A 27,702-nucleotide genomic window follows, 5' to 3' on the forward strand; every position below is an offset into this window, starting at 1 on the left:
TCTATTGAGCTCGCTCAAGTTTGCAAATTGTTCTCTAAAATAAAATCATCGGTTTTAGAAAAATGTTTTAAGAGTAGAGGCAGGACACAAAGATTGAATAACAGAGAGGGTGATAAAAGTGGGGATCATGTAGGAACCTCATGAGAGATTGATTCAATACCACCCTCATCTGGAATTAGGGTGAAAATTGTTCTACCAAACTAGGCAGGGCAAGGAAGAAGCCCCCACAATTCACAATAATCTTCAACAACTCACTATCTAATGGCTTACACAACAAATATACTCTCGGTGGGGGCAAAATATATGATATGATACATACCTCTATTCTCTTTTGAATTTTAAATAAGTTACAACAGTTCTCAACAATTCCTCTCCAATGTCTTGTCCTGTCCCTTTACGAATTCCTCGTCAATATTGGAGTGGACACGGACATTTATTCCCCCACGGAAGGCTTGGCTATTGTCAATAAATTACAACACTGTCTCCCTCTCCATCGATGAATCGATCTTTACAAGACGAACTGATGGATGTTCACTCCCCCATAGGCAGATTAGATATCATGTTTGCAGTTGAACTTCATGATAAAAATGATCAACAGCTTATTTCCGATGCCTCCGCTTCTGATCTGCTCTCATTCTCTTCTCATCATCCCACTCTCGATCGTACATTCTAAATTCTGGTTAAGGAGTAGATGCAAATTAAACACATCTCCTAAGCCCATATTGAGATAAATGCATGAAAACTAGAAGGTTAAAATACATTGTTTGATCACACAGGTAACTTAACAAAGTATCTAATAGCTCTTTCAAGTTTTAATTTTATGTTTAACAAGTTCCAAAACTTCTAAAAAGGTCTAACAGGTCTTCTTAACTTTCAATTTTGTCTAATAAGTCACGGAGGTTAAAATGCCTAATAGGTTAACTTATTAGACAAAGAATTCAAAGACAACTAAGAAAGTAATGATCATGCACAATGCAAGGTGATACGATAGGAAGGATACAGATCAGCTTCACGCCTGGTCATCTTGTTGACCACTTCTTTACTATGAATTCTTAGGCCTGGATCATCCAAGTAACCGGCACGCTGCATCATTACTCCTTTTCGGTCTCCTCTTTCTCGTCCATCATAAGATTGAGACACACCAGCACCTATCGGAGGTGGCGGTGGGCCAACAGGAGAATACTCACCAGCCTCAGCTAATGAAAGATGCTCCCTTTTAAGTTTTCGCCTCTTGGAGGCAGCAGAAGCATCCATGTCCTCCTTCAAAACGTTTGCCTTTTCCCTCTCCCTTTCCCTCTCCCTGTCATCCACCTATATGAAACAAAAGACTTGCACCATGAACGAGAGTTCAATTTACTATTTCTGAAAAAATGTTGCGACTTTTACAATGCTGCTTGGTTTAGATTTCAAACACTTGGATAAATCTTTTAGGTTTGGTCACCATGTAGAACTTCAGAAAATAAACATAACTTTCCATTAAAAATAATCCCAATTTCCTTAACATGACAAGATTTAAATCCCTCTTGGCCCTCTTGGCTCAACCCATGAAACTTTAAAATCTTTTTTCCAAAATCAGCTCCCATTATGAGTCAAAGATAGATTGATCGACACATCCCATGGCACTAATTGGGATTGGGAAATCCTCTATTAAATCAACTTTCTTAAGGCAAACGCATAAACTTATCACCTTAGTAGTGATTTCAACAAAATACAAGACTAAGTGTCATATTAAGTAAAATGATGAAAATAAAAGTTCCCTTCTACCTGCATATAGAGAAACACACTGCTTAAACTAATTTTGCAGTCTGCAAAAAGGTAAATGACATCAAATTAATTGCATTGAATTTGATTAAAGCCTACCTTCAATGACATCTCTTCTCTCTTTCTTTCTCGGAATTCCTCTTCTCTTCTGCGTTTTGCATCATCCTGTGAAATTAAGTTTTCCTCTGAACGTCTTCGTTCCTTCTCTTCATGTCGAGGAGAAAGCCTTTGTGTGTGTCTAGTAGTTCCAAACCTCCTATCTGCATCTTCATCTCTTCTCCCACTATTAACAGATTGAGGGACCATGTGGGGAGGCAAGGGGGGCGGAGGTGGCAAGCTCTGCCCGTGGAACCGATCATCAACATGAGACTTATCTATGGTTGTATCACTATATCGTAATTTGACCCTATCATCTTTATTTCTTTCATCCTTAGACTTGTCAGGATACCTATCAGAAACTCTCTCTACTTTCTCAACCGAGCGCTCTCTTCCATATCTTTCTATTGATCTATCTCTTGTTCTTTCTACTGAAGGATCGTCTCCACGGGACTTTTCAGGACGCTCTACTCTGTCCCTGTAGTCCCTATCATATCTTTCATTTACCTTATCTTTTGTTCTATCTAAAGTTTTATCTGAACCCCTGTAACCACTTTGTTCATCCGTTCCTATTTTATCAGTATCTACAGATCGTGGGTCAGTGGATCTATCTTTGTCAGAGATGCGAAAATCTCCATCTAAATCTCTAGTTTCACCATCTCCTTTCCGGCGTTTACCTTGTCTGTCTGGTTCTTCTGCAGGACTAGCTCTTTTCTGCAGCTTATCACTAGATCTAGAACCACTGGCAGAATTATCATGTCTGGGGGAATGGGCGAGTCTGGAAGAAGAGGATCTTGCAACTTCAAGAGCTTCAGTGCCATCATCCTTTACTGATGCAGCCCTACTATCAGAAGTCCTCCCAATCCCACTCTCTGCCTTTGATTCAATAGCATTCACATCTGAAGCTTTTACTGAAGAGGACGGGCCTCGAGTTGATGAAATTTGTGTATTACCATTTGCCATAACTGAAGAAGGTACACTGGAAGAACCTCCATGCCTACCACCGTCTGTTGCATAAATTGAAAGCTCTCTATCACTTGTGGAAGACCCAGGATTCTTGCTAGCAGCTTTTCCCGATCTAGTCTCATCTTTCGTAGTATCTTGTTTTGGTGCTTTATTAAGAGATCCAGCAGGTGCTGATCGTTTTGCTGAAACTCTCAACTGTCAACATGACAATATAAAAAATCAGAACTCAGCAGAGGCGCACACACAAACACAAAGTCAAATGCTCACTAATACTATGATTTAATACTACCTCAGATTCAGAAGAGGTCTTTGAAATAACTTTTGATGAGCTTTCATCCAAAGTCCTACTTAAGTCATCACCTGGTTTTTGACTTTCCACCATTCTTAACGACCCTGAATGGACAGACGTTGAGGGCGGCAGTGGCTGAGAATCTGGCCCATTTGATGAAGTGCTTTTCAATTTACCATGCCCTAGTTCAGATTTTGGAACAGAAAGACCTTCTATTTTATCCGTTCTCACATCAGAAGCTCTCGACCTCAATGAATGGTCTTTGGCCATATTTCCAGAATCTGAATTTGGGATGGCTAGTGCAGCAGTCTTTCCTCCACCAGGTTCACTTTGGGAAAGATAAATGGAATTACTTTGGCCCGCAGCTAAATTACTAGCTGAAGACTTTGCTGCAAGAGATGGTGCAGTCTTTAATTCAAGATATCCCATCCCAAATTCTTCATCCGTAACCCATGAAGGCTGTAGAATGAAAGAACATTAATGGAGCAATTAAAACTGAGAAGATAAACACCATAAAAAAACAGCGACAAACCTTTCTAGCAGCCAAGGCCGCAGCAACACCAGTAGCTAACACCTTCAGATCTTCTCTCTCATCGCTTTTGATCTTAGCAACCTACAACAGGAAGAATTCTTAGTTGACATTAACAAAGAGAAATTTAAGAAGAGCACTGAAGATGTCCTACCCGTTTTTCAAGGTTGATCCCACTCTTTCTAGTGACAGGAAAAACGTTGGAAATTTTTGTCAACATAATAAGAGCATTTCTAATTTCCATGTACTCTGTAGATTCCAAGCATTGAATCAGTAACCGTGTAATTCTTTGACTCCACTTCCAATGAACCTATAAGAAAAACAATTAACGAAGTATTAAATAAAGTGACAGAAATATAGTAGTACTGTACATGAAAAATTAAACAATGAAATAGTTAACTAGTTAAATTGTAAACACATCAGTATGATAAGGAAATTTAATCTTCTTTTTTTTATTGATATCCGTGTGTCTAGGCCAGCTTGTTCACGGACCAACCGCCTGACCCTACTACATTTTGTTGACAAGGAAACTCGTAGGATGTTAAATCCTAAGTAGGTGGCCACTATGGTTTGAACCCATTCCCTCTAAGTCTTTTGCTATTTATTGGCCCTCATTGACCACTTGAGCCATCTCATGATGGTTAAGGAAATTAAATTGAAAATTTATTCTATGACGACAAAAAAAAAGAATGAAAGAAAAACTTAAGATCGATAAAACCACAGAATACTGATAGTAGCCAACTCTGAAGAAATGAAGCCAAAGAAGAAAATCTCACAAGGTTTATAATACCCTACACCATAACTGCAAATTAGTTATCCAATAGATCTAAAAGAGGGGAAAAAGGACAGCTTTTATGAAATTGACTTATTAGAGTTTTACCAGCAATGGACTTGCTATATGTAAAGAGATATCCTTGCAATACGACGACTTAATCATAAACATGAATGTTCGTTCAGGAAACCTAGTGTCGTTATTCATCACAATGCACATAGCATATGCAAAAACAATTTGTGATGAAAATGGTAGAAGTTCAAGAAGCACCTTGATGAACTGGCCGTACGTTACTCTTTGGCTGTTTGGATACCTATAATAGACAGCAAATCCAGGCATATTTCCACATTCACGTTCATAAACGGATTCATCACTCTGACAAAATGATCGATCAACATGAAGAAATGAAGATGGGGAAGAACCCAGTAACAGAATTCAAGCACTTTTCCGAATGATGTATAACTTTTTTAACTTCATTTGGTCTTCAGCATAAGTAAAGAAAGATGAAGTGATCAATTACCTTCCAATGATAAGCTATCTTTAGTGTCTCATATAAAAACCTTCCAAGCCTGCCTGCTTCATATTCCGTACAGCAGCAAATCATGGGTTGCAAGGTTTTACATATCAAAACATCAATATGGTTGACTGTATTAAAGAAAGGTGTTCCAAGGGAATGAAGAGTGTGCACAAACATAGCACAATAGACAGCATCAGGCATACTGAATGTACAGCGGGGAAAAATACATCGCTGAAGGAACTCCATATTAATTTTCAAAGTATCAGGACAGGAGCTCAACCATTTATCTTTTTCACGAGAAAGTCGTCTACGAACGGATGCAACATTCTCTTCATGCTTAACGAGTTCATTGGACAGGCGATCAAGAGATTCTTGAATTCTTTCTTTGTCTTTCTTCCTTTTATTGATTGCAGAACTTGAGTTATCAGAGAGCTCTTCTAAAGCTTTTAGAGAAGAATGCTGCTTAGCAATTTCAGATTCATATCGACTCCGAGGAACGTAAAGATCATAGAGTGTGAGACCCCAAAACGTAGTATAGAGATCAGGAGACAAGCTATTCCAAGCTTTTGGAGGTAACATAGACTTCACAGTATCAAGAAGATCCGGCCACCTATAAAAAGAAGTTGAAGAAAATTAGCAACCATAACATCAAATTGCAAACTGTGACCTCCCTACTTTGTCATAAAAAAGAGGAAAAGTTTGACTTCAAGTGTCATGGTGGCGTGGAATTTCTGTGTCTGTCAGTACTTCTTAGTAGCTTACATAGTGTTATTATATGATGAAAACTATCCTGCTGGGTTAAGAAAACACAGCTAAAATCAACCAGAGAACACTCTACGGAATGAACATCTTGTATAATTTCTCAGTATGCCAAAAAAGGCGGAGGGGTTACAATTCCATTTGATTCTAAACTCAGATCCTATCACAGTATTTCGGAACTATGTTTTATCAATAGTCTTAGTAGTGCATAATTTAATCATACTGAATAAATTGAACAAGCAACTTGAGTGCATTTATAACTCTAAAGCTGAAAAGAAATAGATGCCTTGCCTCACAGGTTTTTGTGAAGAACCAAGATCCAAAATGACATCAGCAGAACATTCTGCAGGTTCAGAATCAGAATTATTGCCTGCAACATTAGCATCATTGCCATCCAGTGGCCAGAAGATATCAGAACCACCTTGACACTTGAATAGCCTCATTATTGGCCGGTATATCAAGAAAGCAACCTAGAAAAGGGAGAAAGAGTCCTATCAGACATAATTTAAGAGCATGCAAAAGAACTTTAAAGTAGAATGAATTTGGAAAAGTTACATTACATAAACAGAAAGGACATATATATATCAAGGGTAGTTCAATGATGAGAAACCACCAACCAGACATAAAAACACAAACCCAAGAACAAAGAAATCATACAACAATGACACACACACAAAGAGTTGGACCTCGGGATCTAGGTGATAAAGATGTGCAAGCTCATTGAGTGAGGGAATCAATTGAGCATAAGCTGATGCAGGCGTGATTGCACTACTAAGAAATTCCACATATTGAAGCAGAGTTCCATGACATCTATCAAACTGCTCGCTCACCATCTTTATATACGGAGCATCTGCATTTATAACAACCCTGAAGTAAACAGATCATACGTCAGTCCACATATTTCAAAGCACTAAGAACTACTAAGAATTTTTTATAGTTAGAACAGGTGAAAAGAAAAAAATGGGAGATACGAAAAAGTCAAATAAATCAAATCACAGTACTGAAGCTGCTAAATGTATCAACGGACATCTCAAATGATTGAATTACGATTCACTTATAGAAAGAGCAGCGGTAGTGGAAATCATAACTGAATGGCACTGATAGAAGGCACAATAATGACACCATGGGCAGCCCACCCAGAAGTTAACTGGTTCTAACTCTAAGTACCCTTCTCATTATCAAACAAAGTAACAAAGTAACAAAGCATACACTGAAATCATACACTGAACGGTGTTGAGCAATAAGTAGCAAAAGGGGGACCGCCAATTCTTTTTCATCCTTAGGAAGCAATGAGTCACGCAGTCTGTTGCTTGACTTGATCAATGCCTGCATTATTCAAGATGAGAAACCACAAAAATACTGAAGATCCTAACAGTTCTTTTCTTCCGACAGAAAAATGATAAAAAAAGAATGATATAATAACTCTAAATTAATCAACAAATCACCACGCTTTTGTAGTCCAGAATGGCAAATAACTTTCAGATAACAGAGTGTAAAATCACAAATGGAATACAAAAAATATCTGGTTTAAAAATCTATACGTCCATTAACCTGATGAAAAGATGTTTGGGCCACATCAGGCGGACTTAAGCATGAAGTGAAAAAAAAATGCGAGACACATTTTAAATATGTATAAATATATAGTACAGTATTATGAATAATAAGATGATGAAAATTTTAAGAAATTAAAAGATCGCGGAATATATGAGTACTTTTAAGAGAATCTTTTAGTTTCTTTATAAAATATTAAAAAAAATATAATATACAGCTTCAGATGCACACCTCAGAGCACTTCTACGGGGGGCGTCACCTTGCCTGGTTTTTTGGAAAGGCATGCTTATTTACGATTGGAAGTGCTTCATGTAACCTCTTTGAGTCTTTGTTATCTCTTTTGTAATTTCGTGTTATCAATGAAATTGTTTCTTTCAAAAAAAAAAAAAATGCTGGACCACATCGTAGAAAAATTATCTTTTCTTCTTTCTTTTTTTGATAAGAAACCATGCATCAGACAGGAAGATATTTATTTAAACAGCAAAATAGCCACTAACTAAAAATTCCTAAGTACCAAACCCCATCAGGACTCCAGGCACTCCAACTGCTATCTACGTCTATATACTTCAATGATGCTCAGTTTCTAATAAAGAAAGGGGAAGAAGAAAATTATATTGCCCATCAATACAACACCTTGTTATTTCGAGTAACTCCAAAAGAAGTTGCTTGATAACGAAGTGTCTCACTTCCTGCCATAGCATCCAGCTGTTCCTCAGTTAGGTTTTCTGTGTATTGGACATTGGCCATTTGTTGAACAAGTTCCTGATTATGTAACGAAAACATCTCTAAGCACGAAGCAAATATTGAAATATCAAAGTATTGGGGTGGTAAAACATCTAGATATTGGGTCATTGACTAACACAAAACATCCCTTCCCGTTCTGAAAAGTACCTGTAGGAGAACAAGCTCAATTCCTTGACCTTTTTTCAACTGATTAACGAGATACTGAAACAAACCCCTTAGTTCCATAGATGGGTACTTCTTACACCTACCAACAGCAAGAGTCCAAATAATAAATCAATAAATATATGGCATATATGGGAGATAAAAGTGAAAAATATTTGCATGCAAAAAGAATGATATTACTTTATCTACATCATGGTAAAACGAGCAAAATTATATACAAGAAATTAATTTTCTTTCAAAAAACTATATTTGAAAAAGATGAAAGTTTTATCCATAAACACTAATGTCAGCAGTTTTACCATTTCGTGACCATCCAAATAAATAATGCTGCATTATATATAAGAATGCACAAAAATATTTTAGATTAGAACCCAAAAGCTTCTTGTTTTAGAAAAAGAAGAACAGGCTGCAAGGAGCTAAAAGAATCTCCAATCCCTATACATAGAAACCAAGGAGTAATTACAATACATATTTGATCTAATAGACCAAATTATTACATCCTGAATCTGATCAACTGTCTTCTCCACATCATAAAAAATAACTCTTATGCATTCAAGACAAACTTCTCAAAGGACAGCAGTAAACCATTCACTCAAAAGTCTTCGGAGGTAGAAGAAAAAGGAAATCAATCACATGGATGGCTTCCTTCTATGAATATTCTTTAGTGGGAATGTTAACAACTTCTAGAGTGCAACAAAAGGAAATAGTCAGGAACAACTTGCAAAATGTAAATCAGAGAGAGTTCATCTGAAAAATGAGAACCAAATTCAAACCACAAAAATATTATTAAATATATATCTAAATTGCACATTGGATCGAAGAAACTAGAAGCAAAAGGGAAATATCCACAAAACTAAATTAGCTTTACTTCTTTAGGAACAACGAGCTTCCATCAAGACAAAAAAATTTGCAACGACACAGGTGGTCAAGGCACTCTGATCTAAACATTAGAATCCAAAACAACAATATGACTAATGTAATGCAGAATTTAACTCATTGAGAAAAACCCTACAGAACTGGTTGCAGTCAAAATTACTTATAGTGGAATCATATTTTTTTCTTCTGTTCATACTAAGTAAGTACATAACATAATTACCTATTGAGTAAAAGAAAAAGAAAGCAAATTTCACGTCCCGATTAAACCATTCCCATTCCTTGAACGTTGGACCAGCCCCAAAACCCTCAAAGAGGAGTCCAACAAGAAGCTCAAATAAAGAAAAGGCAGCACAGAACTCCCAATTAATCCTACTCGGTTTCTGTTCACTTCAGTTGCTCCTCCAATCCCTTCTTAAACGTACAATATGCCATTCATTAGAAAGCATGGCATATATTGAATGTAGAACTATGAACGAACCTATTACATCCTGACTTGCCATAGAGCTGTAACCAATGCATGCAAATAGGCTAGAATTTCTTTGATGAACAACCCCTTTGAAAAAGAATTTGAGTCCTTCGACCAAGATAATCTGTGCCTAGCTGGTGTATGAAGTTTACTAGTATAGCCAATCAAAATTTCAAAATCTTCAAAGAAATCAGCATGGAGGGTTGAAGCAATCAAAACTGATAAAAATCTTCAAAATGACTAATCCAGTTGTACTTTCAACTCCAGACGAAACTAACATCTTCATGTGGTTCATTAATCATTATAATTAAAGAACACCAGATCCTAATCGATTTCTGAACGTCAGGAAAGATGTCGTCACAAGAGGAGCTAATAGCACCTCTCCTTCAACCTTCAGCCATTCTGAAAACCAGTGCAGTTAACACAATAAAATCTGACCTCCATTCTCAATGAACTAGTTATGACCTTAGCCCACTTGATATATTAGGTCATGTAAATTACTCCCTTCCACGTAAAAGGATCCTGTGACCCTCGAACAGTTTACTTTGTTTCTCTACAGATTTGTTACCATTATGGTGATAAATTGAAACAACCCAGAAGATTTTCTTGAACAAAGGCAGCATAACAGAGGCTGAACTTCAACCTATCACATTCAGTGTCTTGTTAATGAAGCAAAAACCTGATTACTTCACCTCCCAAACAACTATATCATGAACTTGAAAGGAAAATTGAAACCCAACTTTAGTTTCGGTGTCCAGTGACTAGTCAAAACCCAATTTTGATATTTCATCACACAACTGCGGGCCCCCAAATGCCATGTATATCATTTGCAGAGCATGCCCGAGAAAGCAAACTTATGTAGTTGGAAAGAACAGTTCCGACATATAACTAATCAAGGATGCAAAAGTTGAGTCGTCCACAACACCCTCAGCAGGCTGCTGCAGGCTGTTAACACAATAATCAAGGAACAGATTTGGATTGGACCCCTCTTTTTGTATAGTTAGTTGGAAGGCTCCCCTGGTTGCGGGCTGTTTTGGGCTGGTACTTTGTAGCCTTGGCTTGTTCTTTGTTGTCTTGTTTTCTTTAATTCTTTTCTCAATGAAAGCTTGGTCTCTCATCAAAGAAAAATCCCCAGTTTAACTAATCAACATTTGCTGGGGGCATATGCAGCAACCTGGATATTAAAGTATGGCATTCTAGGTATAACCGAGGAATGTCATGAAAAATCTCAGGCTGCATTGCATCTGAAAGAAATAGTTGAAAATGATAATGGACTGAATACCTAGTGCAGAAAAGATTAGAACACCCAAAACGCAAAAATCCCAGCAATGATTCCAAAGTTTCAACCAGCAGTAAACTAATTGCTGTGGAAGGTAGAACCTAGTCTGAAGCCAAATAGAAAAGTCTAAAATTGAAGTTCAACCCTTACAAAATCAAAAGCATAAGTGCCCTACTAAAATGTAAAAAGACTTCCACAACAGCAGAAATCAGCATTTTGGGTGAATATTGATAAGTATAAACATAGAGAAAACTCGTGTTTATGTGGGAAAGAAAGGAGAAACATACAGGTGACCCCAAAATGAAGCTAATGATTGGAGCCAATCTGACAGATTTAGGCCATCGTCCTTCAGCTTATCACGCCCTCCTTGTGCCAAACGTTCAATCACAACATATTCCAATATGTCATACTCAAGCTGCATAAGAATTATGGGAAAAAAGACTTAAAAAATCTTGAACTTTTTTCCTTTTAATGAAACGAAGACTTTTTTTTTTTAAACCTTGAAAATTAAATGTTAACATAATTTATCCATGGAAAAACAGAACAATACATACCTGAGTCAGATACTTGAATGCATCTACTACAGGAGTAATCATATCCCTATATGCCTCAATCTGCATAATGTTATTTAATCATGATCTCTACTCCAAAGAGATGGAAGATGAGATGTGTCTAGCTCAATATAGCTAAATCAAACAATACCTGGTGTACTATTGTGCGAAGGACAGTCATTGGATTAGCATGAGCGAGTTTTGCAACCATCCTACCCAATTGCTTTAAATTCTCCTTAGCCAGCCTCTTCAAAATCCTTCGCGTGTCCAACTGAGAAAAGGTTGATCGTGGTTACATAATTCTAAACCATTAAGGATGTAAAGCAAACAATAACATAAAATAAAAAAATAATTAACCAGTACCTTTGCTGTTTGCTTTGCAGCCAGAACCATCGGAATCTTCTCATCATCTTTCTCCCATTCACCATATAAACGATATCGCACCTAGTAATATAAGATCTTTATATCAAAAGCACTAATATGGATATGAATTATACTACAAACAGAAGTACAATTAAATTCTTAGGCTACAGAATCGACTACATAGGATAAAAACAAAATAGCACCAATCTCAATGAAATTCAAGTTTCAAGGTATTCGATTATTAATAAACAAATTCATCGATAGAATTAAAAGGTACTAACACAATGGACTACCTCATATGGAAGAAGATTCATTACTTCCCATATTCCTTGACCAACAGCCGGATTGGCAGGTATCAACTGTAAAGAAGGAAGTAGGCAGGTTCCCAAGGCTTCCTCAATCTTCAACCTAGCATCCTTTAAGTGAAGATGAGGAACCCGGTTGCCAGCTGGCATAACAAATTCAGGATTCAGACCTCTTTCCCCACTGTTGGCAAACTCAACTGCCGACATATAATAACCTCTCAGCACTCTGCAAACCTGCAAAAATTTTAAAATAGATGATAACAATTTCAGTTAGGAGAATTATCAGAGAAATATAGTGAGAAGTGAAAGGGAAAAAAAAACTAAAGAAACGAATTACCTTCTGCAGCAAAATTGTATCACGATAGAGATAAGGTCCAGCAGCAGCAAGCATCTGGAAAAGCTCCCTTGGAAGATCTATATAAGAACCAGCAACCAGCAAACTCGTGGTGTCTGTAGTATCAATGCTAGTTCCTGAATTACTCACGACGCTCTGATAATGATTTTGATGATTTTGACGAACATTACAGTATGCAGAGGAAATTGATTCTTCGATGAGCCTAAACACACACCAAAATAAAACTGATACTGGATTACAAGCTCACCAAATACATAAAAGAGGCCAATACTAATACAGAAACACATATGCGTCTATTTATGTATATAATTAAGCCTCACATCGGAATTACCTAAACAAGCTGTTACAAATTGGAAGGTGTTCCACTGGATTGAGAGGTGAAAGCCGATCAAAAAGTACATGAGCATGATACCTGACAGGAACAAAGAATAAAGCTAATAAAGTCTAACATTCTGCTTGATTGAGAGTTGAGAGTTGAGAGTTGAGAGTTGAGAGTTGAGAGCTTCAAATTTTTTTCAAGGAAACTGAACTTGTATTATAGACAAAAGCCATACAGAAAGAGGATGAGATTCTGAAAAGAGTCCAGAGAATTATAAAAAGGATTCCTAATTCGCATAAATGTGAAACAATTCAACATTACTAAACACTTTAGAAGTAGAGCACAAGTAGAAGCAAAGGGCCCCAACAAGTAAAAAGTAGACTTCAAATTGTTGAACTCAAGTATTAGAAGATGGTAGCAAGTAACAACACTTGAGAAAATTTTTCCCTAAAAAAACAAGAGAAGAGATTTCAATTATCACATGTTGGGTTCATCATTCATGCATGTGAAGTAAACTGTATATGTCCAAATTCAGGTGCAGATCTGGTAAAAGAAAATTTCTATACCTTTTTAAATATCTATGATTGTACAAATCAGCTTGACTTTAACGTTTATACTTAATGGCAACAATATGTTAATCTTTATAAATGACTCCTAACATAGTTTGTAAGAGATTCATCACGTTTTCAGAAGGTCCAGCACACGTCATACATCATGTACCGACGCCTCATGGTTCGTCAAACTGACGACTTCATTATCAATTAGGTTAAGACAGACATCTTCCAATCATGTGTGTAACCTGCAGATGGGTCATTCTTCATTTGAGTATCTACACCAATACTTATGTTGATTAGTTTCGACAGTTTTACTTTCCTCATAATTGTTTGAACCATTTGGTTAATGCTGCATGATTTTTGACAATATCTTCAGACATTACAATCAACTTCTTGGCTATTAGTATCAACAAGTTATATGGAAACACATTTTGATTTGAATGCACCAAAAATAGAACAGAAAAATAAGAAAATTGTGGACTCTTCTTTAAAAATGATCTCACACTTGGCTGTATTCTGTCCCAACCAAGAAAAATGACGGGATATATATCACGACAAATCTAGAGCCCAATGTGAAATAAACACGTCAACCCACATCACAATATGGTACTGTTATGATAATTCTGGCAACACATTAGGCTCAGTCCGGCTCCCTCCGACACACAATGGAGGCATTTAAGCTTACCGGTCATCTGTTGATGGAGGAGGTTTTGTTGTTCTCCCTTTTGGAACAAGGGAAGGTTTCTGTGGCAGGCTTGTTCTTTTGCTATTTTCTGAAGGATTTGACTCGAGAGACACAATAGAATGTTTAGGGGTTGAGAAACTCTAGTAGGATATTTGGAAACTTATTAGATTTAATACCTCCACATGGGAGTTGGTTTCTAAGGTTTTTGTAATCGTCAATTAGGTGTTATTCTTTTGGATTGAAGTCTCTTTCTTATGGTCAGCCCCTCTTGTTAGACTGATTTTTTTTTGTATATTCTTGTATATCTTTCTTTTCTCTCAATCAAAGCTCAATTTCTCATTACAAAAACTACTTATTGGTCATTCGTGCTCCTCTTTGGGTGGGTAAAATCGACAAACAGTAATCCAAATTTCAAACTCTAACGACCCATTAAATCCTTAACAACCCTACATGTAATTTTGCATAATGTTATGAGAGAATACTCCATTTTATTTCACGCAGACATAGATAATCGGGGAAAGTAGTTGATAGATTATATTAATATGTAATAAAATATATTTTGTAACAAATGAAGGAAAGAAAGGACATCATCACCAACTCATGCACAGACGTTTATTCGAAGAAATAGAGTTGAACAGGTAATCAGAACAACATTAAAGTTGACACTTCGGTGATACTATTACAATATGCAGACAGAAGACACAAAAAGACACATTAACACCAGACAGAAGGTATGGTTAATAAATTCAATCTTACGTACCAGTCACCCACAGAAAGAAATCCTGTAAGCAAGCCCAATGTTTGATTATTTTCCAGCTCTGGAGACCTTTCACTTACTGCCTCGCTTTCCAAATCAAGAGCAGCAAAAAGATCAATGCTTACATCTCCTTGCTTTTCATCATCCATAAGATCCTTTCCAGTTGCGGCAAGATTTATTTTTCCAATCCTGTTAGCCTGCAGAAATTAATCAAGTCCATGACAATATAATATATATATATGTGTGTGTGTGTGTGTATATAAATATATGTATGGACATAATTAATAGGTTAACCATGCAGAAAAACCGGAATATAATATTAAATAACTTGACAGCTGCAGTCAAAACTTCTAACTCACCATAAATACTGGAATCCAAACTCCATTCACAAAAGGCCAACAAACTAGTGTATAGGAACTGCCATGTAGGCGACAAGCTAGCTAACTAACAGAGTAAATAACTAGTGAACTAAACACTTTTGACAAGCTGTAGAGGAGATGCCCAAGCTGGACCTTATCCCCATCATGGTGCTGTTTGTGTGAGACAAACTTTGAAACACAAGGCCACATCTTTATGTACCGCCCGTTCTCATCTCCTATTAGACCTATTTCCTATCAACTTTTGGGTAGAACTTGTGCCTTCCAACCAACCCTCAAGATTGGCTTGAAACAATTTTTATGCAACATCCGTTCAAGAAAGAAAAGGCTACTCTCTGGATGAATATCAACAGGGCCTTCATTTGGATTATATGGAAAGAAAGGAACTCCAAAATTTTCAAGGAAAAAGAACATACACTTCAACAATTGATTGACTCTACAATTTTTTTTGGCTTTATCTTGGTGCAAATGTGTAAATCATTTCCTTAGTTATAGGCCTTACAACTTGAATTCTCTCACATCATTGGATAGGGCCTGTTTTTTGTAAATTTCATGCTATCAATAAAATTTGTTTCGGAACCAAAAAAAGGAAAATAATGACTTGCTTTTACTCCCTCCATTCATCAATTGAGTCTTTATCTAAAGGTGACATCATGGATTTGTACAAAAAAGCTATCCAATTGGTTCAAATAAAAAGGAGAAATTACAAACTCAGTACACAAAGTAGCCTATCAAGATGAAAGGAAAACTAGCTAGTATGGTGTTCTAATCAAAGTGAATATATACGTGACATGGATGGAGGAACCAAGTGAGTTTGAAAAGTAATGTTAACTAGTATTTACTCTAGCAATACCTCATCGAGTCGTTTGGAAGAAAAAGAATCATAATGCTCAAACGCCTCATTCTCCTTGGGAAGTAGATGTGCATAGCTGCAGTAAATAAAAACATAAATAAAAAGATGACAAGTAAACAATTGAAAGTACGACTTCAAGATTAAAACACCACACGATTCAGGACAAGGGAGAGAAATAAAGCAATAGCGTGAAAGAGAGATTGGGTGGAATGTTACTTGTTTTCTAGAGAATACTTGTATGAATTCCAAAAGTATCACAATAGAAGATGAGGAATCTATCCAAATCCAGGCCCCAAGGACCAAAATAGACTTCCTAACACTAGATCAGTGCCTCTAAGCAACCTTCAAAATCTAGATGGCAAACATCCTCCACAATAACCCTTAGCATCACAAATACCCCATTACAATTTCGTCTCTTATCAAAAAAATAAATAAATTGCGAATTCCTTTCCTGGACTAAAATTCTCATTTCCTTTATCACCCTATAATTTTTGGTTTCTATGAATTGAATATCTGACCATGTTTTCTTCAAAATTCTGGCAGAAAATGAGTGTACCATCAGCAAATTGAAGGTGAGTGACTTCCACCTCTTGGAAACTTATGACGGCACTTCCAAAGCACCTCTTTTCACAACAATAATGGATGTAACGGCTAAGAGAATCTCCCAATAAGGTGAAAAGGAGGGGGAATTAGGCATAGAAAATTCTTTTGTAATTATAGCATCTCGTCGATTATACAAGACTGGAGGGCTATGCTTCACTAGTTTTTGGGAGGGGGATTCCTCTTCCCCCTGCCCTTAGGCTGTTTTTGTCTCTATGCTGTTTTGTAATATATATCTTTCTCTTATCAAGAAAAGGAGGGGGAATTCTGTTTAAATTAATATACAATTAGTTTTTACTTTCACCAAATATTAAAAACGATTATAATTCTTCAATAATCACTTTTAAGATCTTCAAAATCAATCCCAGCCCGGCCTACCTCAGCAGCATTAGGCTAATTCAGTATCCCTCCTACAATACTAGTCTAGTTATCACTATGACATTTCTTCAAGGTGGCCCCCTTTGACACAAGTTCCCTATTATAAAAGCATGCCCCAAATCATATTAACTAAGTATTTGACTTTCCAAATCTACCTGAGCCTATGTTTTCACGATAAAACAAAATTCTTCCTCAGCGCTTCCAAATACACTTCCAATGCAATGAAGCATATAGCAGCACAATCAATGAACGGCTAGATTAAAAATATGATGAAGAAGCAAAATGATTTGTATCAAATTGAAAGTTGAAACTAACATTTAAATTTTTTTAAAAAAATTACTTACATGCTATCAAGATCAATAAATTTTTCCTTCACTAGTAACGCTGTAAGCTTGTAAAGCCCAAATGGCACTGGTGAATTTACTTCAATGCGCTGATAATATTGGAACTTAAACCCGAGGATTTGTGAAGCATGAGACTGCCAATAAACATAACATCATGAGAGACTTTAAGAGTTCATTTATCAGCAAGTATTAGCAAGAACAAGATCACCTAACGCAACTTGTCATTATTCGTAAGCATCTTTACCTTGGGAAATATTGGAATCAGCTCTAAGAAAACACTATTCTCTGGTTGAAGTTCAAAACACTCCAGGACCTGATATAAAGGCATCAAAATATTTTAGAAGAAAACAATTATGAATAGAAGGAAAAAGGAAAATAGAAAATATAAGATAAAGCAAAATAAACAAGGGAATAACTCACAATGTCGAAAACACGGTTTGGGTCCAGATCAAAATGCCCAATTAATGACTGCAGAAAGCTTAAAGATCATTAAATTGAAAAAAATTTTAAATATATTTACATAAAAGAATAACTAATTTGATGTCCTTTTGAGTGTCTTTTTGTTAAAAATAGAGAAAGAAAAGAGACTCAATCTGAACGTTTACGACTAACCTTTATAATACCAATTGTTGAACCTGGCAAATTATTATTTGAAGTGTCGGTGACACGGCAAAGAAGCGTTACCTATGGATTAAGTGAAGCTTCTCAGTAGATGAAGTACAAATTCACAACAAAAAGAAATTATATAGAAAAAATTGACATTTAATGACTGTAGTAGTAAGAATACAATGATTACAAAATAATCAGATTTCAGAGCAAAACATTTATGAATCTAATGATCCGGTTCTCTCCATTATTAAATCTTTCAGGTGCAAAGCTCTTGGAAAGGTTCGTGCCCCAGAAAAAGTGAATGGTTTTGTGCGGGCAGCAGGCTTATTGCTGAGAAAGTCTAAATACAGTGGAAAAGGAGCAACAAAGGTGCTTTGGTCTGGTTTTGTGTCCTTCTCTCAGTTCAGTTCCCCTTCTAGGCAACCCAGAACAGCTTTCTGTCTGGAGTCTGGAGCCCCTTTATCACCTAAGTCCCCAAGAAAAACTCAAGGGTTGAAAAGGATCCTTTTTCTCCAAAATTATGCCATCAAACCCACATTCAATCCTCTCTCTCAAACCTACCCACCAATTACATGTCTCTGTTCAAAATGTCATGTGGTGCAAATACCGTAGACTCTAGAGGAACATAACCTCCTGCCCCATCTCCTTAGATGGTCTTGGCCACAGCAGTTTGAAAGAGAAAAATCTATCCCTATTGGGAAAATGGCTTTGTAAGGAAAGAAATGTTTTGGTCGAATGCCTCAAGAGCTCTTTTGTGGCTAGGAAGGAAAGAAATATTACATCTTTTCTGATAAAGTCAAATTCTTTTTAATGTATTTGTAATATTGCAAGGTTCTGTTTGTTTTTTCAATGAAAAAATTGGTTTCTTGTTCCAAAAAAATTATTGCAAGGTTCACTACCCCTAATTGGAGTGTTCAACACAAATATTTTTCTTATCAACATAGATTGGAGGACTTTTGTTTGACCCTCTCTTTAGAAAACGGGACATCTTGCCCCTTTGTCCCTTACGTTATCCAGTTTGGCTTTTGGCCTTTTTGAATGATTTTTTCTCCCTATTCAGAAATAATAATAACTGTTGTAAGAACTTGTTGAATAGGCATACACCTTCCACATTGAGAGAAAATGCCTTCTAATTGGCACCTAACATTATCAACGGGAGGAAAACCCAACTAACACAAAGGTGCAACATATATATTTATTCAGCATAAATGTGTGAATTGAGCCAGAGAAAGAGAGCGGATTTTATTATGAAATAAATAGAACAAGGCAAAAAACCAAGAAGAAAAGCAGAAAAACAAAGAACTAGGTATTTAGTCAGTATCATACCAACTTGGCATAGCCCTCACTTTCTTCCCGCAGAAGATTAAACTTTGTTTGTTGATAAAGAAGACGCGTATTTACTCTGACCTGAAATCAAAATAATATGTATATATATCACCCTTACAGGTTTGGCCTCCATGCAAAAAATGAGGCTTTATCAACCATATGACAGCATAAAAACTTAGGTTGACGGAACAACATAGAAAAGATTTTGCATGAGATTAGTTGTATATGTAGATTAGTTTCATTCTTAGCACAATGATTGGAACAGGTGAATCTGTTTTCATTTTCTCAATTAAAAACATAAATCCAAGACCACCACCAACCCTTCTCCTGCTATTATAAGTGGAATATTTAGTAAATCTATAATATCATGTCAGCCTGAGATGCGAACACATTCAATGTGAAACAACCAAACACTATACAGTTACTATACGGATATAAAAGGAATATAAATATCACATCAATACCCAAGGCATTATCAATACCAATGCTTGAATCTCAATAGAACTATAACTCACCTCTTTATTTTTCAATTCTTGAGCCTTAATCTTTATCATTTCAGCTTCCCAAAGAAATTCTTCCTAAAATCAAGAAATGGTGCAGCACTTATTGAGGCCCACAAATACAAGCAAAAGGTTATTATGCTTGGTAGATGATTAGAACAGCACGAAAATGCATGTTACTGTCTCTAAGTAGAGTGAAAAAATATAAAAATACAACTGAGAGAAATTTAATATAGATATCACCTCACACCGCTCCTGAAAAAGCCTCAATGGAACAAATGCAGATTCAACCAGCCATTTAGCCTAAAAGGAACAGGATACAAGCAATTGATAAATGAGTTATTACAATTTTTTAAATAAAAAATGAAACATATGGCAATGGGAAACATAATAGCATGTTCTCCATTTCATTTATCAATGAAAAGTTTGTTTCTTGTTAGAAAAGAATAGCATGTTCTCCACATTAAGAAAATTATCAAAGATTAAAGATATCTGATAATAATATTCCAAATGTTCATGAGGATATGCAATGAAATAGCAATAAAGATCATCACGTAATTTGGTGGCCAAATGAGACAGATCAAGTTTGAAAATTCCTCTTTTCTCAGATAATACATCGTAAAGGTGAGGTAAACCTTAATAACCAACATATTTTCATTCTTCTTTTTCTTTTTGTGAAATATTGAAAGTGACTTCTCATTATGCAAAATAAAGTTATTTGCAACCAGATCGACAGAAGAGCCTCTACTAAAGGAGGATACAAATTAGAACTGCAATTGATGAAAATTTGTTCGGTAATTTTATCTTTAACAAGATACATGAACTTTTCATTCATATTTGTAAGGTTACATGCTATCAACTTTCTAAGGAATATACGAGGTAGAAAAGAAAACCCCTCTAGGTTGCACACATACTATTTGCAGCCTAAAAATACAAAAGAGAACTGTCATGAATAACAAACTAATGGATCCGTATCAAATTTTCAATCCGACTTACAAGAAAGCTTTCGGTAAGAGTTAATCTCATTAATATGATATTTTAAAAAGATTTGTAATAACACGCCATGAAACCGCATGGTATTTGGTAATTTTCGAAGTTTCATCCCAAAGGGAGCACTTAGTGTTGAAGATTTTTCTGTTTCATTCATACAAAATTCAGGAGACAATAGCTTTTACCATGTTGTGCCATAGAATTCTTGCTCTCCCTTAACAGCCATGGCCACAAAGAAGAGTAAAAATGTTGTTCTTAGCTCTGAAGTTGATTGCCCACAAAAAATAAAAAATCTGGAATTGTTTCATCCAAAAATGTCTTTTATAGGTGCAATGGAAAAACATGTGATGAATGTCTTCATTGGCCTCAAAACAAGGAGCAGCAACTGGGACTCGGTACCCAATTAGGGCATTCCATTGGGACTTTATCGTCCGTGTTTAACATCTCCATAAATACCAGCCAAGTCAAGATATTCACCTTCTTCGGAAATTGGCAGAAACAAGAACTTTAGGCAATGCAGCATCTCCCTACCTCCCCTTTGAACAAAGATTTGACTGAGAACCAACTCAAAGACTTCAACTTCCAACATCTATTATCTTCCTTTCTAGAAAGAGCTTTTTCATATAACAGCTTAAAAACAACAATATTCGGCTACCTCCTCATCTTTTAAATTTATTCTAATGTGTAAATTGATAGCGCACTCTATGAGCCATATCTGATGAAATTTATATTAGAATTATTTGTTACTTTTTGTTTATTCATGAATGATTTACGCACATGAGATATATTTTGCAGAAATGAAGAATCGGGAGGAAACAAGACGTAATTTGATCAAATTGAGAGAAAAATCCGAGTCAAAATGACTAAGATTAGAGCCTAAAACCCAAGGAGGCAGCATTGAGACACTGCAACACTACAAACTTAAAGCATCCTTCAAAAATCTGTCGTAGTCTCAACCCTGTTTAGAGCGTCTCGACCATGTGTAACATCTCAACACTATGGCCTATAGCGTATCAACTCTGTTTATAGTGTCTCAACGCTATAGCGACATTTTTAAAAGAATAAGGTTTTCTATTCGATGAGGAGAAGGAATTTTGGAGAGGTTTTATGGCAATTTGCCTTTTTGGCCAATTTGGAGGGCAAGGAGACCATTGGAGCTGAGAAAAGAGATTTTCAAGGCTCGAGATCGTGGAGGTCGCTTCGGGACGGACGATTGACACGCCGAACTTAGTTTCTTCTCCTTTTTCTTGATTTTTCTAGCTTTGCTATGTAACTCTCATTGGGATTTGTTGTTTTACATTGAATATGAGTAGCTAAATCCTCTTATCTTAGAGATTGATGTAGCCATTGCCATCAATGTGGATAGGGTCGTTGTGGCTTCTTTTGCTTCGAGGATGGGATGCTTTCTAGAAGATCTTCCCATCAAGTATCTTGGTATGCAGTTAAGAGGAAATCATAGAAATGCAGCTTTTTGGGAACCCATCGTTGACAAATTCATAAGCAAATTGGATAAGTGGAGGAACTTTTTGTCGACTAAAGAAGGCAGACTTACTCTTGCTAATTCCGTGTTAAATATTCTTCCCATTTATATGTTCTCAATTTTTGAAGCCCCTATGAGAGTAATCAAGGAGATGGAAAGCATAGTCAGAAACTTCTTTTGGAATGGAAAAGGCTTCCACCTGCAAACACCTTGTTATCTGGGAGACTACCTTATTGCCAAAAGTTTTTGTGGGGCTAGATTTAGGCATTCTCCAGCAGAGAAATCTAGCCCTCTTGCACAAATGGTTATGGAGATACACCCATGAAGAAAATGTGTCATGGAGCAGGGTCATTTCAAGTATATATGGTCCAAGACCCATGAGTGGCTACCCTTTCCTCCAAGAGGTCAGGCTCTAGGGAGACCATGGGTGGACATAGCAAAGCATGGCCCATCTTTCATGAAGTTTGTTACTTTTTTTGGAAAGACAAATGGCTGGATCCTTTACCTTTAGAGCAGAAACACCTATAGCTATACAGTATTTCTCTTAAGAATAATGATTCAGTGGCAGATTGTTGGGACGATATTTGACGAGATTGGCAATTAGGCTGCAGAAGAGGTATCTTGGATAGGGAAATGAATAACAGGTTAACTTTGATGACTCTTTTCAGATGGGTACAGCCTACACCTACAGGAATTGACAAGCTGGAATAGTCCCTTGACAGTGGAAAACTATTTTTCACCAACTCTATGTTTTTGAAACTTTCAGAGACACAGTAACGGCTGAAAACCCCTCTCGGAGATTCAAGTACCCAAATAAGGTAAAGGTGTTTTCCTTTCAATGCTTTTTTATGATAAAGTTATTGCATTAGCCCTTAGCTGGTGTAAGTGCTTTTATTTTCCCTTTTAATAGCTACACTCTCAATGTTCTCGTCTCTAGCTGGAAGGCCTTTTTGTAATCTAGCATATGGGCTCTTCAGTGTTCCTTATTAAAAAAATAATTAAAAAAGAAAAGAGGTAAGGGTGTTTTGTGGAGTTTGGCCTATGAAAGCTTGAATACACACAAGAAATTACAGAAAAAACTCCCAAATAGGTGCATTTCTCCCTCGATGTGCTACCTTTGTCTCCGAAATGCAGAAAGTATGGACAATTTTGTTTTTACACTGCCTTTATGCTTCTAAAATGTGGTTTTTCTCGAGGGAAGAAGTTGGTTTTTCGGGTTGTCTACCCAGATTGACGAAGGGTGGTATTTGAAAGGGAAAGTTAAAATCTAGTGGATTTGTGCAGTCAGAACTATTTTTTGGTGCATCTGGAAGGAATGTAATCAGCGGGCCCATCCTTTTGCTTTATTTTGTGAAAGCGTACAAATCAATACGGCCACTTGATGCCTCAACCATAAGAAATTCTTTTGTAACTACAGTCTAGATATGATCATCCTTGATTGGAAGGTTGTAATGCTTTAGCTTTTTATGGAGGGGTCCAGTCCAAACCCTGCCCTTAGGTTAGTTCCCTCCCTTTTTCTCAATATATTTTGTCTCTTATCAGGGGGAAAAAAAAAGAGAGAAAAAGGAATATTCCATCAACGGTTTCTGCAACTTTCATTCCTTTTGGATTTAGTACACCAACCAGCTTTCTCAATTCCAGACATACTTACCACCACTCTGTACCATAATTCATTACATAGTCTTACAGAAAAGTTGTTAGGTAATAAAATTACAAAATTGTTTAGTGAGAGTAATACATTTGAATGGATTTGTCGGGCTCCTGTACCACAAAATCAGCTTTTCTAAACCTTATCGTAGACCTCCCATTCTAAAATGTCCTCTGGTCGATTTAATTTGGAAATTCAATTACCCTAAAAGAGTGAAATTCTCTCTAGTTGTTGGCTTATAGGAGCCTAAATATTCATTTGCAGATCCAAAGAAAATTCCCAAACTGGGTGTTATACCCTTTGGTTTATTGCTTCTGTTATAGGGAGGAAGAGGCCTTGGATCAAATTTTCCGGCATTGTCCTTTTGCATATAATGGGTAGATTTGAAGGAGCTTGGTTTGGAAATTTGCATTCTAAGAAAAGTGGATGACCGGGTCTTAGAGGCCTCCTCAGATTGGGGTTTCAAAGACGAGGAAAAAATTCTGTAGAGTTGAGCAGCAAGAGCTCTTTTTTGGCTTAATCAAATAATTTTCAAAGATAAGACTTCCTCTTTTGATTCTTTTTGTAATAGCGTGTAGCATGTAGCTTCATGGTGGTGTTGTATTCCAACTACAGAAAATTATTTTGTAATTATAGTTTTCGGATGATTATGACAGATTGAAAGGCCATTCTTTTGTAGTCTCTTTGGGTGGGGAACCCCATCCCAAGGCTGTTGATATTTTCTCCCTGTATTTAAATATATTTTCTTGTTTCTTATTAAAAATAGAGAGAGAAAAAACAATTTGTAGGCTACAAAGACTACCACATCAAGATAATTACAATGCCCCTTTGAGTATCATTGAAGAATCTCCAATTTCTTTCTTCCATATTTCATTCATCCTAAAGATCCTGGCTTGATTTATTTTTATTTCAGCCTGTTAAACTTTGTTCAAAGAAATTCTTTACAAAGTTAGGATTACACCAAAGTATTTTGAATCTGTTTAAAACATTGTTCCAACTATTTGCTGCAAACTCACAGTTCAACCTTACTAGAAAGCAATCAAACACAACACAAAACTATACTACAGCGAGACAATAATCATAACCTCTGATAGTTTAAATACTCACCAGTTTTAAAAGGCGAACACGATACTCTCCTGGTAATGTGATCTGCAAATTAAGTAAATTTAGATCAATAAGTAAAGAACCTCTAACGTTTGAATATATTTGCTCCATCGGAAACATGAAAAGCATTTATAATCATAATGAAGTGAAAAGCAAACCCTGCAAATAAGAGAATTTCAACAAGTGAACTTTCAACTCAACCAAAAGATGACAATTATATTATCAGATTTTTTTTTTATATCCATTTGTCCGGGCCAGCTTGCGGCACCTAGACTAATCATGGGCCAACCGCTTGACCCTATTACATTTAGTTGACAAGGAAACTCATATGATATTAAATCCTTGATAGGTGGCCACCATGATTTGAACTCATTCCCTCTAAGTCATTTGATATTTACATTGGTCCTGATTGACCACTAGGTCATCCCATGACAGGGGAACTTCAAAACAAACAACAAGATAACAAAAACTAGTGCCTTTTATGTAGATTCGGGGCAAAATGTTGAATTATGTTTTGAGGTGATGCACTCTCTCAACAAGAGTTGGAGCTGAATGTGGAAGAGTTTCGGTTTTTGGTAGTTATGAGGTTGAGTATCTAAAAGATGATGGAGGAAGTCAACTTCTTTGCATAGTTTTTTTGGTTATAAAGAAATCGAAGAATCTTTGTGGGGCTAAATAGGTTTGTAGGATGATGTTTGGGATTTAATGCAGTTTAAATCATCCATTTTGGGTTCTTGATTTAAATTTGTATTGTAATAATTCTTCAGTTTTGGTAACCAAAAGTAAGTTTTTTTTTCTCTGTTGTAAAACCCCACTTTCGGGTTGCCTTTCTAAGGCCAGCATCCTTTTTATTTTTTCATTCATCACAATAGATGTTAGTTTCTTATCAAATATACATAAGAATTTCTGCCTCCACCTTTCAACTAATATGATTATCATATAAACAATTGAAACTTCAAATTTTAATTTAAGCACATAATGGAATATGAAGCTTGCTGTTAACAGAGAGATAAATTAAATTAAATACTAACGTCTTGGGCCAATTGGGTAATGACATCAGCAAAACACGATCCTAACTCCTCCGCAGATATTTTGTCCGAGAACTCTACCGAATCCAATGCTGCTTTACACTTCGGGAACGGCAATTCGCCTCGGACCTGAATTCGACAGAACCCCAAAAACAAGATTATATCATAATGAAATAATTGCACCACAAATATCCTCAAACAAAAACGCCTAATAATTACTAAATTTCACAACTTCTACATAACCAAAACTACCAAGCACATGAAAACGAAAACATAAGTTGATAATTTAAAAAAAAAAATGTATAGATAGATATCAATTAGAGTTCTAACCATGGTCCAGCAGAGCTCGTAGAGGAAGCGAAGCACAGGGACAGGGTTAGGGACCCTAAAGCTGGAGTTTCCGGACTTCCATTCGCGAAGATTGCTTTCTACGACGTATATACACTCAAGCGGAGGGAGAGTCATTGCCGGAAGAGGCTATGCAATCCCTTTAGGGACCCGAAAAAGAATGGTTGGGTTTTGGGAGCTGAGACAGCTTCAGAAGGGAGAGTGAGAAAACCAAACGAGAGTTAATGGGGTTTTCATGGGGTTAAGGATGAGTGTATGGGAGAAATTAGGGTTTGAGATTTATGAAGATTTGTGAAGGAATGAAGAAAGAGCAGTGTATCTGTAATAGGGGTTTGGGGAAGCTGGAAATTTTGGAGAAGAGATGCTGCGTCGCCTGACGTAGCCGATCGACAGGCGAGACGGAACGTGGATTGGGCTTTGGGCCCAGCGGATCTTTATCGTCCATCGGCCTTGTTTAAGAAGCCCATAGTTCCATTTCTAAAGTTGCCCAAATGAAAATAAAAGTTAGGCCCGATTAAATAACCCCTTCGGTTTAATAAAATATTTTTAATGGGTCATTTTAGAAACTATATTTCACGAATATCTTGAGGTTTTTTTTTCATATTTAGATTCTCATATTTTAAATTTTCATAATCTCAATATTGCCCTTAGTTATTATTATTTTATTTGATTAAATTTATTTTTTTAATTTTTGTATCCAATCTAAAAAAATCTCATATTTTTTTACGCGTAATTAATATCAATATATTCGCTTTGGCAGTTTTTGTCAACATATAAGTTTCAGAAAATTGAATTAAGTTACCGTTATGGTTCCAACCGATCAAATAATTAACTCGATTTTGCTAGTTTCTTCCTTTTTCAATCTTAGCTCTTTCACACATAAAGTTTACTATTAAAACTTTTTTGCCAAAGAATTAATAATTTATTACTTGCAATTTTAATTAAATTCATTTACTTATTTATTATTAATTAATTAATTTTCTTATTCGACCAATATATATTATCATAAATTTAATGCATTTTAGAATGGAGATAAAAGATAAAATATACAATGTAGCAATTTAAAAGAATAAAGATAAAATACTGTAGCAACTTTAGGGGTAGCGATAAAATACTGTAACAATTATAGGTGGAATAGTATTTACTGTTGCAACTTAGGTAGAATAATATTTACTATAGCAAATATGAGTTTATAAAATTGTGAAGCAAATATGGGTTTGTAAGATAAATCCTACTTCCCATTTTGAAAACGGAGAATCAAACACCACTTATAGTCTTCCTTCGTTAGAGTTGGGTTAGAATTGTGAAACTCTATTGTCCGTTAAAATCGAATCGAACAAAAAATTATGAGTTCAGTACATATTTTGTTTAAGTCGAATCGACCAAAACTAGTATAGTTCAAGTTGGTTTGGTTTCTTTTATCCTAACTAGTTCGATACCTCGTGCAAATGCATGAAAATT

The 27,702-nt window shown here is 36.1% G+C and overlaps 1 protein-coding gene across 1 annotated transcript; it reads right to left on the reverse strand.

The window, feature by feature from the left end:
• Positions 1 to 110: 110 nt before the first annotated feature.
• Positions 111 to 26,595, reverse strand: THO2. The gene is made up of 32 exons (XM_022290718.2): positions 26,224 to 26,595; positions 25,897 to 26,022; positions 24,869 to 24,910; positions 19,887 to 19,946; positions 19,659 to 19,721; positions 19,144 to 19,224; positions 17,821 to 17,892; positions 17,629 to 17,676; positions 17,453 to 17,521; positions 17,209 to 17,342; positions 15,887 to 15,962; positions 14,660 to 14,853; positions 12,673 to 12,753; positions 12,324 to 12,543; positions 11,975 to 12,220; positions 11,682 to 11,762; positions 11,470 to 11,589; positions 11,322 to 11,381; positions 11,055 to 11,182; positions 8,132 to 8,228; positions 7,874 to 8,002; positions 6,912 to 7,015; positions 6,376 to 6,556; positions 5,981 to 6,159; positions 4,934 to 5,540; positions 4,684 to 4,788; positions 3,796 to 3,951; positions 3,645 to 3,725; positions 3,113 to 3,571; positions 1,861 to 3,018; positions 1,001 to 1,311; positions 111 to 669 (listed from the first exon to the last, which is right to left on the reverse strand). The coding sequence occupies exons 1-32, from the start codon at positions 26,356 to 26,358 to the stop codon at positions 600 to 602; spliced, it is 5,673 nt and encodes a 1,890-aa protein (XP_022146410.2). The 5' UTR covers positions 26,359 to 26,595; the 3' UTR covers positions 111 to 599.
• Between the last annotated feature and the right edge of the window lie 1,107 nt (positions 26,596 to 27,702).

Source organism: Momordica charantia, assembly GCF_013281855.1.
Source record: "Momordica charantia cultivar OHB3-1 chromosome 4 unlocalized genomic scaffold, Mcharantia_2.0 BLBB01000004.1, whole genome shotgun sequence".
NCBI lineage: Eukaryota > Viridiplantae > Streptophyta > Magnoliopsida > Cucurbitales > Cucurbitaceae > Momordica > Momordica charantia.